Below are 14613 nucleotides of genomic sequence, written 5' to 3' on the forward strand. Positions count from 1 at the left end.
CCCGCCCGCTGCCCCTGCCAGTAGCTGGTGAGGGTTCCTGCTCTAGCCCAGGGGGGTGGGTAGGTATTTATATTATTATTGTTATAATTTAATTTATCGAGTCTCTGCCCCGAGTTTCTCGCTGATGAACTACTTGTTTCTCGTTTCTCCCCGGGATCGCCGGTCTCAGGTGTGGGCTGCCATAGCCTTCCATTCATTTCCAGGTCGCGGGTGCCAGGCTGCAGGGATCGGCGGGAGCCGGAGGAGTTCACTCCTTCATTGACCCGCCTCCCTCCCCGGGATCCTAGAGAGGTTGGGAGAAAATGGCTCATGGATGGCGGCAGCTTGCACTTGTTACCATTCACTTTAATAGGTCTGGGTTTTAACCAGAGAGTCCATTTAAAGTTGTGGTCTTTCTCAAGCTATATTTGGGTCACGGTTTATGACCCCCTGTGAGTCAGGGGAGGATGTCTGTATCTCTAGGGCTGAGAGAACCTGACCGGTTATTACTTGAAAATATTGCAATATAGTCGCCCATAAAAGTCCAGGAAGGGGGCAGAGGGGGGAATCAAGGTCATTGTGGGCGGGTCATAAATCATAGTGCAAAGTTAGTCTGAAGTAAAGAGGACTCAGGGTAAATGAAAAACGTGTCAAATGGATCTTCATCTTCGTTTGCTAATCTGTGTGCTTAAAAAAATTCACTACCTCCCTTGTGATGGTAATAATAGTATTAATAATAATAATAATGTAGTATGTGTCATCCCAGGAATAAAATGCGTTTGATGTAATATCTTGTTAAATTCTTCCAACTTCACAGATTTTTATTTTATTTTAAAGATAAAACCTAGAGAGGTGCTTTATTTTGCCTTAGTTATGTCTTAAGGGCAAAAAGATGTTTGAAGATGAGATGATGTGAGGAATCAATCAGAAAGAAAGAACCACGTGAGATTTGGTGTTGTGGAAGGGAAACTAGATTTTAGTCCCAAAGCTGTCATGGGTAGGTCACTGACCCATGTGGTTTTCTCATCTCTACAACCAAGAAGTCAGGCTAAATTCTGTAAGGCTTATTCGCTTCTTCATCCTTACTTGGCATATGTATGTTTGTAAGTAATTTGAGACCCTTTGACATGTTAAAGGTACATTTAAAACATTTCATTGAAGAAATATTGGTAAAATTATACCAAATATAAGTAAAAATGTATAATTCCATACTTGTGGAATAGTGTTTGGTGTAGAGCTCTTCCAGAATTCCTCATTTTGGATATAAAGCAACAGGATTATACGAGGTCCCTTCAAACGGTTGTTGATTTCTGTTAAGCTTAACATACTTTAGAAGCTGTAGTTGGAGTAAATGAAATAGAGCATATTTTGAATAAAATGGTGCTGAGTTACATTGCCTACCTCCGATTGTTTAATTTAATGAAAGAAATTTGAGCATTGTAAAATGCATGCACAGAACCATTAGCCACCGGTAGGTTCTAAAACAAGCAGTAATCAGTGAATCATAAAAGTGTTACTTATTTGCCCACTTCCTGATTTCTTTAATCGGTGGGGACTGATTCAGAACTTTCAAAAGAGTATAGATAAAATAATGCCATGTATTAGTGAAGAAGTGAATTGAAAAGTCCAGTAATGTCTCCATGGAGCTTTTATTCCGGCATTGTAATTGAGTGAGTCAATAACATCTCTTTCAGCTTAGAAGGCCACATGGTGATGGTGTCAGTATTATCAGGCATAACGGGCAAGGCAGAGGAAAAGCTATTTTTATTACCAGAAAGTTGTTCCCTAAGCTCAGTTTTACTTTTATACTAAAGAATGAGGACTTTTTATTTAGTAAACTATTAGGGCTCAGATTCAACTTTTCAAATGCACTAAATATAAATGGCATTTTATCATTTAGTAGAGTAATCAGTACATTAATAACTCTTAAGTTGAAAATGTTTGAACTGCTTTTGAATCAGTAAAAAATATAGGTGAAACACAAGAGTGGAAAAACACCAGTCTTTCTTATCGTCACAGTAGTAATTTTTTGGTTAAGAATCATTGGTAAATTGAGTTAGCCCTAGTTTTAAAAGCCCATCTTCGTAGACATGAAGTAGCACTGCTCACATTTTCACAAAGTCTTCCTGGAGAACTCAGCAATTGAATCAGAATTCGTTAATTATGCATTCTTCATTATCTTCGAAAATGGGGTCCTGATATTTGCTATGCTTCATTCTATAATTCACCTGTCCTTCTGCTTTTACTGAAAGAGATTTAGTGTACAGGCTTCAGTTCAGTCCGTTTTAGATGGCATCTCTGTTCTTGGTTTTCTGCTTGAAGAGACCTCATGCCAACATGTGGAATGCAACCTCCCTACATGCTTATGGCATGATACCAGCTGAAAGGCTGTACCACCTGAGGTTTTTCATCCTGACCAGTAGTTCTCAGACTTCAGTGTTAGAGAAAGTAGGTAGCTGCCATATGGTTAAGTGGTACCACCACTTTAATGATGGGGAACCAGAATCATTTTTCATTCTGGAGTTTGTAAGGCTAGAAGTAGAACTCATCTTTAAGTTTCCCTTCCTCATTTTTGGAGGTGCTTATCATTTGCAGTTTCTCATTTAATCACGACAATTACCCCGTGAGTTAATATTTTTATCACCATTTTACAGATGGTTAACTGAATTCTGAAAAGAAACTGAAGCTTGGAGAGCTAATAAAAGGCTGCGTCATAATTGGAATGTGGCTCTCTTTAATATTTATACAAAATTAATTTCCTGTTCCATTGAAATAAATTGAATACCAATGTGGTTTTTTTAAAAAATGAATACTTCATTGGCTAATTATTAAGGATAGCTATACTTGATCCTTTAAGTAGAATTATTTAACTTGACCAATTTTCAGAGTAGATAAAATCAGAAGTTAAATAGCTGTATAAATTTATGCTTAAAGTTATATAGTTGTACCTTTGTTTTTAAATTTTATTTTAAGCTGCAATTATAGGTTTATATTATATATATATCTATTTTTTTTTCTTTTGTCCCTGTGGGTAAATTTTTTTTCTTTCTGGTATGCCCTATAACTTGTTGATTGTATTCTGTTAGACCTAGCAATGTTACAAATTTAATTACATTGTATAGTTATGAGAGTTTGGAATATTCTTTGTTATCCCAAAATTTCTTGAATTTTTAAGACTAACATTGCTTTTATACCACTTAGAGGAGATTTGATCCCACAGTGGTGGTGATGTTGTTGAACTAGATGAAATGTTCATCTCACTTTGGATACATTAGCTGCAGTGTAGCTCTAACAACTATAAGTATAAGGTAGGATTTTTTCTTGACTTTAAGCCAGTGAATGACTGGGGTTTGACTCATGGATGGTTGACCTGTGCTATTTCCTAATGTTACTGACAGAAACTGCTGTGCTGAGACATTGGGAAGCCACCATGGAGTCATAGTCTTCGCAGCATTATTGACCTTGGCCATGTTTCAGGACATTTTGATGTCCCACATTTAATTCTGCTTGAGATTTGTTTCTAGAAGATGAACTCATCCATTTTCCATTAGAGCAGCAGCTCCTTTGCTTTCTCCTTCCATATTTTGTCTCTAAGAAACGAAGGTACAGCCAAGAAAGTTAGAGTAGAAATACATTACCTTTGACAATATAGCAATCATGGACCATAGAAAAATTGACCCTGGGAGAAAATAGTTCTTTTTTAAAAAGTATCTACGGGGAATGGAGATGTAATGATAATGATTTTGATGTATTTTTTATATTCTCAGTACATAATAGTTTCTCATTGCTATGATAAGCAGTATGCTTCACAAATTCACAACTTGTCCTTAATTTCCTGTCTCAGAGAATGGTACCACCATTCACTTAATCCCTCAGCCAAAAACTGGGGAACCATCCTGGCCTGTGCTCTTTGCTTCCAGTTGTTCACCAACTCCTATAAGTTTTCCTTATTAAGTTCTTTATTGCCCTTTTCCAACATGCCTGCTGTCTTAACTTTTCCATCCTCTTCCCTCCCCTCCCTACTTCTCTTATAAGTTACGACTTTTGGGGTGTTTACCAGGTGCCCTCATTTTTTATGTGGGTAACCGTTAAGCCTATCGTATTTCATTTAGTCAGTCTTGGAGCCTTATCCACCCACTTAAAACACTTGGAGTGCGGGAAACGAGTTAAGTCGGCTCGCGTGAATTGCGCGTACTCCGCGGGAGCCGTCTTTAACTCGGTTCATATAGATTTGCGGTGGAGTGCGGGAAACGTGTAAACTCGGGCCGATTGTAACTGGGTATTACCAAATATTTGTTTGTAATCCACCCTTTTGGTGGATGGAACAAAACCAAAAGACAGAGCCATCTTATATTTTGGCGGGAAATTCACCCGCACTCCAAGTGTTTTAAGACCATACTTCAAAGTGTTGCTCTTCTTTCCAAAACGCAAGTTCATCATGGAATTCTTCTAAAAATCCTTCAGTGGTTTCCAGTGTGTTCAGGATGCAGTCTAAACTGATTGGCATGGTTTAGCAGTGTTTTTTGCTTTTGGATCATTCTCTGCTTGTAAGTCATGAAATAATATCATAGTGCATCACATAGAGTAAGGGCAATCATGTCATTAAACTTTTTCAGATATGTATTTCAAATATATACCTATATATCTCATATATTTGTGTGTACTAGTAACGTCATGAAATATATTTTTTGGAGTTGATTGTGGTCAAAAGGATAGATATGTTTTATCCCATTTTTCCATATGAAATGACTCTTGTCATTTCAGCTTAATTGGATTTTCTCTGCCTGCCTTTATACCTTTGCTTACTTGTTCCCTAGTTCAGACGAGCCTCCATTCTTCATTTAGCTAATTCACAGATTTCACTCTCTCCAGAAATCTTTTCCTGATGGCAATTTACCATGAGAAGTACATTTTGTATTACAGCCTGGTACACGAGTAAATGTTCACTTAAGTGAAGAAAGTGCCATGAAACAACATCCTTCCTATATGAGATGCTCTTTCCCCCTGCCCCTCTGTCTTACCTTATCTTACCTGGTATTGGTCTTGTCTGTTTACTGTCTTTCTCCATTGAGGATAGGGCCTCTCTCTTATATTTATATCCAGTGCCAAAGCACAGGATATAGTCAGTAGATGTTGATTAAATTAATGAAATCTTTGAATCAGTATGTGTTATCTAGAACTCTTTACAATATTATTATTATTTAAGCTTGAATTGTAGAAACTAACTTTTATGAGTGCTTCTCTTAATGGTTTTATTACAGGAGGAAAACGTTTTTCCTTAAAACATTTTAAACTAAAACTTGCTTCTATTTTAAACTCTCAATGTTATGCTTATCAATTGTGATTAGATAGTTCTAGCTTCACATTAATGTAGACATTACATTGCATTTTGTCTCATCAGTGATCTCAGAATCGATTGTCATTTTGTGATTTGTGGTCAGGAAGCTTGATGAAGCCCAAATGCTGTACACATAATGCTGATTTGATTTTATGGGAACTAAGTGGTTTCAAAAGAAAGAACTTTCATGTACAATGGTAATCAAATGCACATTTTGGGGGGATGGTGTGGGATCTGAAAGCACAGGATCAGGTGGACTTGAATCATCTTATTTCTTAATTTAAAATTTTGTAATTGACATTTTCTCAGGTTATTTAGCTGCTTACAATTTTTATCTTTGTGAGAGATAATTATTTGTTAAATCATTAATAGATTATTATGGAGAACTATTATTGAAGAGAGATCCATTTGTTGGCATGTAATAAAAAAAGAATGAATCAAGATAAAACCTCTAAATGCAAGTACCAGAAAAATTACAACGCATCACAGTGAATTTGCAAGTGGTAAGTCTGCATTTAATTTTACATGGGAATATGTTTCTGAATTATGTGGCATTGTATCCTTAATTCTTTAGATAGATTTTAATAATTGCTCATTTGCAAAAAATAGTAGTTTCCTTATATTTATTTAAAGTTATTCACATTAAATTTTAACTAAACATTTTCTTAGAGGATAAAAAATGTCTAGGCTTTTCCATAGAGAAAAATAATCTGTAAGTAATATACATTTCAGAAGCATCTTTCAGGATTATAAATCTTATGTGGCTTTACAGTTGATGCTTCTTCATTGCATTTTTTAAAATATTAATTTTAAAAGCATTTAAGATAAGGGCAATACATAGTGATAAAGAGGCTTAATTTAAACATTTTGTTTGTAAGGCTGTGGTGTCTGCCAGCCCGTAGGCTATCTTTATTTTTCAGTTGGTGGAAAAGAATTCAGAAGTACATATGTTTACTAATAAACTTAGGAGAACACAAAATACATACATAAAATGTGAAAGCCTTCCTTCTCATTGCTCAGTCCTTCCTCAGCCCAGTGATAACCACTGTTAACAGTTTGGAGGTGTGCTCTCTTTCACACTTTTTTCTGATCCATATACAGAATTTACTCATACTTTGCTTCTAACAGAATCATGTACACAATTTTCTATAACTCGCTTTCTCCTTCAACATTTAATTATAAAAAACTTTAACAGGAGAGCTGAAAGAATTATAGTGTAACATCTGAATACCCGTCACCTACATTCACAACTAATATTTTACTGAATTTCATCACATTCTCATCCATCCCTCTGTCCACCTAGCAATCTCCTTTAATTTTTTTGGATCCTGTTCAAAGTAAATTGCAGCTATCAGTACACTTCCTCCCTTTCTTCCCTCTCTCCCCAGTACTTAAGCATACATATTATTAACTAGAGTTCAGTGCTGTTTTACAGGGTTTTTAAAAAGGTAAATGCACATACCATGAAATGCAACACTCCTAAGTGTGTATTTGCTGCGTTTTGACAGTTCATGACCTGTGTATCGCAAAGTTGTATCAAGATAGAGATCTGTATCAGCGCCACAGAAGTTCCCTTCTGCCCTTTCCTAGTCGATCTTTTTTCTCCTCTCTCTCCAGGAAACCACTGACACCCCTGCCCCCATAGACTTTGCCTGTGTAACTTGACATTATATGTGAGCAGCCACATGGAGGTCTAGAGCTACCTCATTTTTCCCCTTTTAAATTTGTAGTGACTTGGAAATAGTTTACACTATGGATGTTATAATTTATTTACTCATTCCTCTCCCTCTACATGGACATTTAGGTTGTGCCATACTATTGTGATTAAAAAAGTGCTGTATAGAACAGACCGGTACACTCTAATGAGTATTTTTTAGGTATTCCTGGAAATAAAACTGCTGGGTTAAAGAGTTTGACATATACTGCCAGATTGCCCTCCAAATGATTGTATCAGTTTACATGCTACCAGTGTGTCCTTTTCTCTCTGTCCTGTCAACATTGGATGTCATCTTCCTTTCTAAAATTTGTCAATACCAAAGATGAACAATGTGCCTAGTTATTTCACATTTTCCTAATCACTGGTGATTAGCCATTGCATTTTTCTTCTGTGAATTGCCTCGCTAAGTATTCATTTTTTATGCTTCTTATTAGTCATATGTTATTATTTTCCAGGGATGCTTTGTCTTTTAACTTCATTTTTGGTGTGTCTTTGGCTTCAGAACTTTTTCCTTTATGTGGTCAAACTTGGCTTATGGGTCTCGTTTGTGAAGGCCTACCTCATCCCAAGATTATAAAACCACTTGCTATTTTCTTCTACTAGTTTTGCTTTTTTATTTGGAATAGAAGAGAAAGAGAAATCACTGTGAACTGAGGTACCAGGAAAATTTTTATATGGAGAGTGAGATTCAAATTGACCTTGAAGTATGAGGTGAATTTGGAGTAAGCAAAATGGTAAGAACATTTCAGATAGGAGAAATGGGAGATGGAATACATTCTTCATATTCATGGAACAGTAATAAGATCACTGGCCGAGGTGGAGAGTTGGCTAAACCTGTAAGTTTAGACAGATATGTTTGACTATATTTCTTGTAAATTATGTTGGCAAATTTTTATCATTTTCTAAAATCTGAAAAGGCAATAAAGGAAAGGTGGTTTCCTACCAGAATAGTTTGAACATTGTAAATATTTATGTAGTCCAGTTTATTAGAGTTGAATTATAGTTTCTCTAAAAAAAGTTTGTGCTGTAGTAATTTACATCATTAATTATGTAGACACAGCACTCAAGTATATTTAGTTACCAGATAGCAATCTTTAAAAATGTTGAAGTACCAGTATGTCCACTAGTTACATCAAAGTTTAGTTATAAGCTCATCATTTAATATACAAATTAATATGTTGGGATCTTTGGCTAATGAAAGTATTTTACAAATGGCACCGGAGTAGCAGCATTGCGTTCAGTTTGGTTGTTGCTCAGGATGTGTAATAGTTTCTGTTCAGTCATAAGCCACGCCTAGTTGTCATTAACTGAGTGGAGTGATCCTGCAACTCTACTAGTTAAGTGTTTCCGGTTGTAATCTGATTTGGAGCTCTTGGGAGACTACTGTTTTCTTCTCTACAGTCCAGTTGTAAGGGTTATGTGGCACTAATTTTCACTAATCAGGTATTTAAAAAATATTCAACATATTATTTGCTTACTGTTTTATTTTTTTATCTTTTGCTCACTTTTCCTTGAGCGTGCTTGTTCTTTTAGAGTTTGTTACCTATATGTTTACATCCAGAAAAATAGATACGTTGTAACTATACTTTTCACTATCTAATATTTTCTGTTGTGAGGAATCTCTCTTTTCTACTGAAAAAATTTGTTCTCTGGTAGAGGAGAATAAAAATAAAGTTAAAAAATGAATGAGTATTATATAATTTTGCCACTCGTTTTGCTGGCTTGTTTGCTCTTCTGTTTCTAATATTAATAAATCTGGAAATAAGTTATTAAATTACTCTATTCTGTATAATTATTGTAATTCATAATTTGTTGTTTAATCCTGAATGGAACTGAAACATTTAGAGAAGTTACATGAAGTTAATAATATTGAATATGTTGAGAGACAGAGCCTTCTGTTGTTTCTTTTAGCACGCGATGGTTGGCAAGACTGTAAATGTAAACATTTTTTTAGTGTTTCTCTTTTTAGCTTTGGTAGATAGCTTATCATTTTTATTTGAGCATCTTTAGTTTTTAAAATGATACCTAGTAAGTTAAATAGCATGTTTTATCCTCTCTGACTTTTCTCGCTTAAATGATACTGATAGGTATTTTAATTTTCTAATTAAAAGGTATTGAAGTTCAACTTTTACTTTCTTAAAGACCTAGGCGCTATTCATGTTTTAGATTTCATATGTAAGGACTAATTTAGACCATATCTGATTTCATCAGTTGAGTGGTGGTGCATTTGAGTTCCCATCTTATTTTTAGCTGCCCCAATATTTGTAGCTTCTAGGAATGATAGCATAGGGGTGTTCTTTTAAAATTAAGTAATCCTTAATCTTTTTTTTTCTTTGTTCTGGTAGCTTTAAAGAACATTGTCAAGGCCTCTAAGAGTTGGTAACCTAAAGCTTTTCAACTGATGATAAATTATTCTAAGAATTAAGTAGTCTGGGATATAAACTGAAATCTGGGAGTCATCCTTGACTTTTTCCCCTGTGATCCCTAATATCCAGTCAATTAGTAAAATTACTGGTTTGATTCTAACTATTTCTTCAATTGATTTCTTCTCCAACTGATCTTTCATCTTTCTCACCAGAGTGTCAATAATTTATTTTAAAGTATAAATCTCATTAGGTTAAATCCCTGCTTCAATAGCTTTCCAATGCCTAAGAATGACGTTTTAATATTCTTTTTTTTTTTTTTGTAAATGTGTTTTTATTGACTTTAGAGGGAGAGGAAGGGGAGGGTGGGAGAGAGAGAGAGACAGACAGACAGAGACATCTATATGAGAGAGAAACATAGATCAGCTGCCTCCTGCACATTCTCTACTGGGGATCCCGGAAACCTGGCCTCGTGCCCTGATCAGGAATCGAACTGTTGACCTTTTGGTGCACGAGACACTGCTCAACCAACTGAGCCACACCTTCCAGGAATGAAGTCTTAATATTTTAACATGGCATCTCTGTGTCCTTCTTGATGTAGCCCCTTCTCACCACTGACTCTCTCTCCACTGAAAGGTTTGTGATTTACGATGGCAATTTGTAATAACTCCTACAACTTTTACCCTGGTATACCTCTTGCTCTTCCTTCTGTTTACAGTATTGTCACTTTTCTTTACTTGAATAACTTACTCATCTTTAGTACTGAACTCAGGTTTCACCCCCTATAGGAAGTCTTGCCCTGATTTAATTAGTCCTCGTCTTTTGTGCCTCTAGTAACAATTTGTCTACATCTCTGGAACTTACCATATTATATTAAAACTATTTTATGACTCTCTTCCCCATTAGACTGTTAATTGCTTTAAGCAAAGGCCATGTCTTATTCATTACTGTGTCTACACAGGTAACTGCTGTACAGTGGAGGCTCAATGAATATTTGTTGAACTGAGTTTAACTCATTGCTGTAACAGTAAGGTCTTAGTGAAGCTCCTGAATTAGTGGTTCATAGATACCACTCAGCTGTGTCATATACAATTGGGGAACATTTTTAACATTTTGTTGATTTTTGAGCTTTACTTTGTAAAGCATTATGATTCAATAGATCTGGATTGGGGTCTGGGAATAGTATTTTTATTTTTATTTTATTTTATTTTTTTAAAAATATATTTTATTGATTTTTTCAGAGAGGAAGGGAGAGGGATAGACAGTTAGAAACATCGATGAGAGAGAAACATCAATCAGCTGCCTCCTGCATACCCCCCACTGGGGATGCGCCCGCAACCAAGGCACATGCCCTTGACCGGAATTGAACCCGGGACCCTTCAGTCCACAGGCCGACGCTCCATCCACTGAGCCAAACCGGTCAGGGCTGGGAATAGTATTTTTAAAAATCTCAGTTGATTCTGGTTTGTGAAACATCGTAGTGTATTAATGTATTATGTCATTGTATTTTATATTATAATTTATTGTTTAAGCTTATAAGTTACATCTAAAGAATGGATTTTTAAAGTCATTTTCTTTTTTTTAACATAGGTATAGAAGTATCTTAACTTTAAGAGTCTCATTATTAACACTCAACTGAAAAAAGCCTTGATAGTAATAAGATTAATTGGTCTTCATTCAACAAATTTAATTATGTTGGTAATTTTTAATTGCTTTTCACTTTTTATTATAATTTTTCAAAATGATTTATAAGCATTGTACTTTGGTTTAAAATGAAACTAAATTGCACAAATCTTAAGTGTACAGCTCTGTGAATTTTTACATATGTATATACCCATGAAACCTACCCAGGTCAAGAGATAGAACATTTCTAACCCCTCTAAGGTTCCCTTATGTTCCTCTCCAGTTAAACACCCTTCCCACCACAAAATGACTGCTATTTTGACTTGGATGACCATCAGTTAGTCTTATGATTAAAACTACTAAAAAATTATATAATATATATATATATTTTGGTGGATATGTTTACTCATTTTTGGGGGGTTTACACATGGATTTTCTGGGTTAAGGACAGACTTGTGTTTAACTTCAGAAGGTAGTGCCAATTTATATTCTATGATAGCAATTCATAAAAAAAATCATAATTAAATTATTTGAAGCTTATGGTGAAATTTGAATATCCTGAAACTTTTTTCTTTTCTAAAGTATTTTATTTTGTCAAAAATATACACAGAAAAGTCAACAGGTATTATGTTATAGTTGCCAGTAAGGTAATTTTGTTTTAGTCAAATACTTTTTTCTCTATGCTAGTAAGTAACGTTTTTCCCTCTTTCTCTCTCCGTAGGATTGTCTTTCCTGTGGGTTGGCAGGCAGTTGTAGGACTGCAAAATGGGTCTCCGGATTCACTTTGTTGTTGACCCACATGGTTGGTGCTGCATGGGTTTGATTGTCTTTGTCTGGTTATACAATATTGTTATAATTCCCAAAATTGTCCTCTTTCCTCACTATGAAGAAGGACATATTCCAGGCATATTAATAATAAGTAAGTTTCTAGGTCTTTATTTCTTTATATAATTAAAGATTTTCTTCATTGTGGATGTTTTTGGAATATAGTGCTACTATATTAATCTTCCTTTTAATATTAGTGCTATTAATACTAAGTTATTTACTGAATTATGGAAATTTTAAAAAATAATGTCCTTTATATACTGTTTTGCAGGGTTAGATAAATGGGTTAGATATCTAACTCTACAAAATCTATAAAGATCATTTTATTTAAAAAAAGATACAATTGTGTTAATTTGTGTATTTTTAATATTTCTGTTATGTACTTACTGCAAATGTATAAAGAGTTTAAGTATGAAGATGGTATACATTAATGAGAAGTAAGATTTTTGTGATACAAATGTTCATTATGACACTTTGAACTTCTACATAATTACTTTCTGCTATAATTCATTGGTGATGACTTGCTTATGATTAAATTTGAAATGACATATTTTACATATACATGGCATTTACAGTTTCCATATACAGTATGTCATTTTGACCTCACAAGAGCTATGAGAAATATGGTTTCTGATATATAAATGATAAAATTGACCAGTGCCATGCTGTCAGCCCTGGAGTTAACACTTGAACTAAATTTCCTATTACAGGTGCAGTGCCCTCTCCTCCACCCCACCCTCAAAAAATGCCTATTCTTTTATTCATTTAAAAGGTTGAATTTTGATGAATGAATTTTTTTCTCTTACTGTTACTTTATCTAGTTTTTCATTTTAAAAAAGTTTCTAGATTCTTTATTTTCAAATGAAATATCTTAAATCTATTGAAAGGAACAATTGAACATCACTAATTCAAAGTAATTTTGAAGATAGCCAGTTAAGAATTAATGAAAAAGTTTAATTGTAGGATAGGCTAAAAAATGCTGCTTTAATTTTTCCATATATAGTACATGTACTTAATAGGGAGCCCATTCATTTATGCCATTGCTTATTGGGAATTTCTATTAATAAAGAATATGATTTACAACAAGTTTATTAGTTATTATGCAAAGTAACATTTAAAAGTGGTATACTTAAGATAGTCCTCTTGGCAGTATTATTTGATGAATCAAGTGAATTAATCGTTTAATTTTTCCATCTTTTGAAAATTATTTATCTGGATGCTATTAATTAAAATATGCAGTTATACTTTAAATATGCTTGTTGTTAAAAATGTGTCTAAGAGTAAGTGACTAATTTTCTTTCTTTCCCTTCCCTTTCCCTTTGCCCTTCTTCTACCCTTTCCTTTCCTTTTCCCTTTCCTTCTAGTATTCTATGGCATAGCCATATTTTGTCTGGTTGCCTTAGTAAGGGCCTCAATAACTGATCCAGGAAGACTCCCTGAAAACCCTAAGATCCCACATGGAGGTATGGTACTCTTCAGATTTATCAGTTTTACTTTTTCAGAATTACTCTTCTTATCAATGTATTTATTGCCTTTAGTATGCATTAGTTATACATGACATCTATTACAGCTTTCAAGTTTTTTCTCAGATGTTTCCTTTCTAGAGTTCTCTATTTAAAATTGCAAATCCCAGTTGACTCCTCATACCCCTCTCCTTGGCTCTCTCTTTCAGTTTGTGCATTGGTTTCTCTCTCCTCCTACCCTCGATCTGTATGACCTCGCTGAGGGTGAAGATTTGTTGTTTCGTTTTCATTTGTTCAGAGCTGTATCCTCAGTGCCTGGAACAGTCTCTGTCACTTAGTAAATACTGGGTAAATATTTGTTGAGTGGTATATAATTATTTGAGAAATTAGTATTTTTATTTAATAATACAATTTTTATGAAAAATTTCATGATTAAAAAAATATTGGCAACTAGTTAAAAATTTTAAAAAATTGTTTTAAAATGAATACCAAGCAGATTAATATCTGTGGGCCTAATTGAATCATGAAACCACATTGTTACCTTTAGCTTATAGACTAGCAACGGAGGACACCATCTTGCTGACTATTTGGATATCTGCATTATATCTGGTCCCATTGACATTTGGCCTATTTTTCTTCACTAAGTTCAGAAGACTTCTGTCCAATAAAAAAGATATGTTTATTTATCATATTTTAATGTTTTCAAAGCCTCTTGATATCTATCTCATGACATATAATCCTCAGGGTAATTGTATGAGGTAGGTAGCCTGCGTGACCAGAAGCATAGATTATGCTTTATAGGTCACATGGCAGAATATTACAGAAAGATTTGAGGCACAGAACCTTGTTCCACCAGCTTTTACTATGGCTTTAAATATGGATTAAAAAAAAATCGTAACCTTCTGGTTCAAAGGTCGATGCTCAACCACTGAGCCAGGCTGTCTGGGCCCCAGAATTTGATTTTACAAGCTTTTCAGCATGCAGATAAAATAGTCAAGTGAAATAATTAAATGCTATTTATATTATTCAAATTATTCACACATGTCTGAAATACAGAAATATTACTTTTGTCACTTTCAAATTTCATGAAATGATTTTATTCAATCTCTTAACTTTTTAAAATAGCTTTATTGAGTATAATTCATATGCAATATAATTTATCCATTTAAATTATACACTTTAGTGGCGTTTAGTATATTCACAGAGTTATGCAACTGTCACCACAATCAGTCTTAGAACATTTCATCATCAAGCTGTTTCTTAACTAGTAATTTTGACTTTACTGTTTTTTGTCATTACTAGAGC

At 34.4% G+C, this 14613-nt stretch overlaps 1 protein-coding gene across 6 annotated transcripts in view; it reads left to right on the forward strand.

Moving 5' to 3' along the window:
- Positions 1-14613, forward strand: part of ZDHHC21 (zinc finger DHHC-type containing 21) — a 45343-nt gene continuing 30730 nt past the window's right edge. The window contains exons 1-5 of one of the 6 annotated variants that reach the window (XM_023755549.1): positions 1-59; positions 5690-5820; positions 10988-11095; positions 11742-11939; positions 13210-13308. In XM_023755549.1, the coding sequence (XP_023611317.1) occupies positions 11786-11939; positions 13210-13308 (253 nt within the window). In that variant the 5' untranslated portion in view covers positions 1-59; positions 5690-5820; positions 10988-11095; positions 11742-11785. Of the gene's footprint in view, positions 60-5397; positions 5515-5689; positions 5821-9782; positions 10034-10987; positions 11096-11741; positions 11940-13209; positions 13309-14613 lie in introns of those variants that run through there. The other 5 variants (XM_006090686.3, XM_014457546.2, XM_014457547.2 and 2 more) reach the window with 5 other exon arrangements.

The sequence above is a fragment of the Myotis lucifugus genome, unplaced genomic scaffold (assembly GCF_000147115.1).
Source record: "Myotis lucifugus unplaced genomic scaffold, Myoluc2.0 scaffold_79, whole genome shotgun sequence".
Taxonomy (NCBI): Eukaryota; Metazoa; Chordata; class Mammalia; order Chiroptera; family Vespertilionidae; genus Myotis; species Myotis lucifugus.